The sequence below is a fragment of the Propithecus coquereli genome, unplaced genomic scaffold (genome assembly GCF_000956105.1).
Source record: "Propithecus coquereli isolate 6110/MARCELLA unplaced genomic scaffold, Pcoq_1.0 Scaffold60, whole genome shotgun sequence".
In the NCBI taxonomy this organism is placed as follows: domain Eukaryota; kingdom Metazoa; phylum Chordata; class Mammalia; order Primates; family Indriidae; genus Propithecus; species Propithecus coquereli.
In genome coordinates, this window is record NW_012151952.1 from 1,092,821 (window position 1) to 1,097,958 (window position 5,138).

The window sequence follows — 5,138 nt, forward strand, 5'->3', positions numbered from 1 at the left end:
AAAGTTTAGGTTTCTTCTTTTTAGATGTTTGTTCTTTTCTAATAAAGGCATATAATATTGTGACTTTCATCTAAATACTCTTTTAGCTGTAACCTGTAAATTTTGATATGTAGCTTCATTTAAAATAGTTCAAAATATTTTTATATTTACCTTGACACTTGCTCTTTGACCCATGGGTCATTCAGTAGTGTGTTGTTTAATTTCCAACTGTTTGGATATTTTCCTGTTATCTTTCTGTTATTGATTTTTATCTTCATTCTGTTATGGTCTGAGAACATACTTCGTATGATTTCTGTGCTTTTAAATTTGCTATTCTTTTATGGCCCCAAATACATTCTAATTTAACAAATGTTCCATTTGCACTTGAAAAGAGCATGTGCTCTTCTGTTGTTCTGTGATTGTTGTATAAATGCCAATTAGGTCAAGTTGGTTGGTAGTGTTGTTAGACATCTGTATTTTGAAGGAGCCCAGGTGATTTTATGCACACTGACAATTGAGAGCCACTTACAGAGAGCTGACACTAATTGGAATTAAAGTGTAATGAAGGATCAATTTTGTATTAGAGTTTATATTTTTCTGTTTGTGGAAGCCTAGTAGCATCCGCCCAGTTCTCTATGTTCTAGTGTAAGCTTATTGGCTATGGGTACCTCCCAAACACATTACAAATAGAGCAAGGCTTTCCACTTGTCTCTGCCCTAAGTCTTCCACCCTTGGATAACTTTTAGGCTCTTTCCTGCAAGTATTCTCTCTACCCTTTTCATCTATACTGGCCTTTCTCTAAGTGTGTTTTGTAAAATACTAGACCCAGGAGCAACTACTAGGCAAGAAGTGGGGAAGTCAGAACCCATTGGACCCATTACTTAGTAAATTGCATGTTTCTCCCTCTTGAAATTCATAAAGTCAATTAATATCATAATGGCTTTGATAAGTCTGGAGTAAACAAATCTATTTTTCTATTCAATCCTCCCTTTCCCTAATCTTAAATAGGTAACACTAAGTACCTTATAAAGTTTTAATGAGGACGAAATGAGATAACACCCATAAAACACTTAATGATGTCTTGAGCATATAGTATACAGTCAGTAAGTTTGTTACTATGATGTGTAGTAATTGTTTTCTTTATTTTACTCCACTGGAGCAGAGCTTTAAAAGTCGAGATGAGTATGAAAGGAGAAAAAATAAAAACTCTGGGAAGGCAAACACCAGAAAAGTCACAGAGATAAACATGAGCTTTACTTGTTCCAGTTCCTTTATTGTAGTTTACTTATTGTAGTGTTAGTCTAGCATATTGCATTCTTTTAAAAGACCCCCTTCAACACACCCACTTTGTCTGCCAACCTAAACCTACCTCCTCAGAGTTAATATCTTTGTATTCCTGAGCATGACCAGACATTTAGAAGTGCATTATAAAGAGAAAGGAGTTGTGCCATACCGGGTGACACGTACTAGGTCCGAGCATCAACACAGGGCTCCACACGACCTGTCATGCCTTCCCCACTCTGCAGCAGCTTCAAGGAAGTGCGGTGCACTCAGCACCCAAAATTCCCTCCTCCCCAACTCCCTGCCCTGGCTCCTTGGATATCTCTGTGGGAACTTTATTGACACTCTGCTTTCTTTTCTCAAACAGGTGGGCTCTGCATTGCCCAGTCCGTGAGAATCCCCCAAGAGCGCAAAGACAGGACCATTGACTTTGATAGAATTATCAAACAGCTCCTGGACACCCCCAACTCCAGGGCCGTCGTGATTTTTGCCAACGATGAGGATATAAAGTAAGGATGACTGGTGAAATTTGTTAATGTGCACGTTGCAACTTTAGGAGCCGGAAAGATCAGGCTGCTGGCAGAGAAAGGGGGAACGATAGCATAGGATCACAGCTGTAACTACGTAGTGGCAAAGTCTGTACTTGCCTTCTGCCCCAACACACCTAGTTATAGTGAACCATGACAGTAGCAGCATGTTGTTGTCATGTATTTCCCCTCTTAGCAAATAATTGTATTAAATTATTTGGAAAAAGAGAAAAAACAAACTACACTTTTTGAAGGTGTTTTATTAAAACATATCCAAATATAACAGACTTTTATTCAAAGAATTGTTCTCTTAATGTAAAAGAAAAAATTCTTATAATTCTGGCTTTATTGCTAGCGCCTTAAACTTAGTATGTTCAAAAGAAAACTTGTCATGCCTCTATATTCTCTAATCCATTTTGTTCTTCCTTTTTCCTTCCTTACCTTGATCCTCCTCGGACTGAAAGATCTGCTTGTAATTTTGACTTTCCTTTTTTCCTAGTCCCTTGCATCCTTGGCCAAGCTATAGAGAGCCAACCTTTGATACGTTTTTAGAACATAAATGCCCCCTGCTTTCTTTTCTGACTACTACCAACTTGGTCCAGAATCTTTATTTGTATCTTTTCTGAACAAACAGTAATCATACCTGATTAAAAAATAAAAATCAATCAATCAATAAACCTCTAAAAAGATCTAGGGAAAAAAAAAGTTCCATCCTGTCCCTTAGCTAACGAGTTCTCCTCCAGGTGTGATGAGTAATTACTAGAGATGTCTCTATATGTGCTACAGGGATGTGCTCCTTGTTTTTATACCAGGGGTAGCATCCTATGTGTGCACCCTGTTCTGCACCTTGGTTATCTTTGCTTACCATTTTGTCATAAAGGTCACTGAATATCAGAACCTATACATATAGTCAGTCTTTTTAACAGCCATGCAGAACTTCATTTTACACGTGTACTGTAATTTACCTATTATTAATTGACATTTCAGTTTAATTACAGACTATTACAACTACAAATAATGCTGCAGTAAACTTCCTTTTCCACAAATCTGTGTACAATATAAAATATACAAATATGTAATGTTAATCTATGATGCATTATACAATCTATGAATATATAATATTACTATAATACAGGTATAGAATTATATGCAAGTATCAGGTTTTATACATTTATCTCTTAAGTACTCACAAATTCCTAGAAAGGAAATTCCTAAGACAAAGATATATCCCTTCTTAAAAAATATAAATACCATCTCCGAGAGAAGTTGTGCCAATTTACACTTCTAATGTGAAAGAGCTATTTGTGGGGGTGTTTTAAATCTTTTTCTATCATAGAGTTCAAAATAATAATATATCATTGATTTTGAAGATGAGTATATGTTATTAATAGTAAAGTTTAAGGGCTCTGGGCATTATCACTTCTCGCTTGGATTTTCGCACTGTCCTTATCACCAGCCTCCCAATCCTGTATCTGTCCCTCCTTTGTGTATCCCACACACTGCTCCTGAATCTATTCATCATCTTAGTACAAAGCTTGAACTTGAACTTGAGGTTTTTTTTTGCTACTTAGATGATAAACACTGTCTCATGTTGGGCAAGTTCCTCCCACTGCCTCCCTGCTTCTCTGGGTCTCAATTCTCCCATCAATAAAATGAAAACCATTTGGAGCTCTTTTTAGGGTGATCTGGGCTTGTGCTACCTTTCTAGCTTTGTTTCATTCTAAGTGCCCTCTCCCTTTGTCTACTCAGGCACAGGAGCCCTTTGCATTTGGGTCTTTGTTCTTCTCCCTCCACCTGGAATGCGTTTGCTTCTTTGCTTCATCATCCCAATGCCATGTCTAGTGCCGCTTTCTCAGGGAGGATTTCTCTGAGCAACATAACTTTGGAAAACTCTTCATAATCACTCAGTTTCTTAGTTTCTGTCAATAAACTAAGAAACTTTTACATCGTTGGATGGTTTAGTTAGCGTGTGGATCCTTCACTAGACTGTAAGCATCATCAGGGCAGAGATGATGCCTCCTTTGACTTGCTTTTGCACCGTCAATAAACGATCCCAATGCTCAGGACATAGTAGATGCTCAGTACATGGCACTGAATGAATGAATGACATGAATAGTCTAATGCCCCAAATTTAATGATTTAAAAACAAGCTTCTTTTTCTGAACTTCACATTGATTCAAAAGGCCTCACTTTAACGTCTTAGACCTCACCCACATTCACCCAGTTCTCCACCTAAAATGCATAACTCTCATCTTCCAACATGTTCTACTTGCTCCTCCACTGTGGCCTTTGCTCTTGGTGGTTTTTCTCTCTTTCTCTTCCTGTTGAGGTGTCTGTCATTCAAGGTCTTTTTCAAACATGCCCTTCTCCGGGGAACTGATTCCAATCATCCTTTAAATGTATTATTTCTCTCCTTACAAAATTCTCTTAGGGCATTTTCTTCCCTACTTTGTGTTTTAGTTATTTATGGAATTTTGTTTTCTTAATATTACTATTATCTTTCTGCTCCAGTAGTTTTTGTTTTTTAAAACTCCGCTAATACCCTCCTTAATCATCTCATAAATCCTTTTTATACCTATTTTACACATTTGCTAAATGTGTAATGCATTGATAAGATACGGCTTCATGTTTATTTTTAAATAGGTTGTACAAGGCTCATAAAGGATTAACTGCAAACAGCTTTTGTGACAAATCGGTTATAATACTCTTGACTTGCAGGTAGTGTGAATTTTTAATTGTGGATGTAAAATATAACTAATCCACTCAATAATTAATGCTCATTCTTTTTGCATTGGGTTTATTTGTGTATTGAATATTATTATATATTTCCATTCATGGTAGTGATGGCAATAATAGTTCTTAAGCACAGTAATAAAAGCCAAATGTATATGTTTCTTCCAAGACATGATCTTAAACATACTGATGTCTGAATTATACTGATAACCCACAGTGTTATTTTTTCTTCAGAAGATTTATACTGTAGATGGGAAATTTTGTGGTTTCTTGAAACATTAACTTCAAATACTTTGTCAGAGAATTGCAGTGGGAAGACATTATCATCTAGATTTGGAAGCTAAGATAAGTGCGAAGTCAGTCATGGGTATCGATAATTTAGATTTTAGGCAAGAACAGATTCTTTTTGTGAAATACTTTATTCTGATTATAGAAGGAATACATACCCATTGTAAATCCATTGGGAAATAAAGAAAAATGCTTTTTATTGTTGTTCTTTAATAAAAGGAATCCTCAAATTTTACTTTGCCCCCAATTTTCTAGAAAAATTAAAGGTTAAAGAAAATAATCACAAACCATAATTTTAAAAAATCTCCTATAAAACCTGCGATTCCAACA

At 36.1% G+C, this 5,138-nt stretch overlaps 1 protein-coding gene across 1 annotated transcript in view; it reads left to right on the top strand.

Moving 5' to 3' along the window:
• Positions 1-5,138, top strand: part of GRM7 (glutamate receptor, metabotropic 7) — a 1,039,395-nt gene that overhangs the window by 552,881 nt on the left and 481,376 nt on the right. Inside the window, exon 3 of the mRNA XM_012659244.1 lies at positions 1,628-1,769. Within this exon, the coding sequence (XP_012514698.1) occupies positions 1,628-1,769 (142 nt within the window). The remainder of the gene's footprint in view (positions 1-1,627; positions 1,770-5,138) is intronic.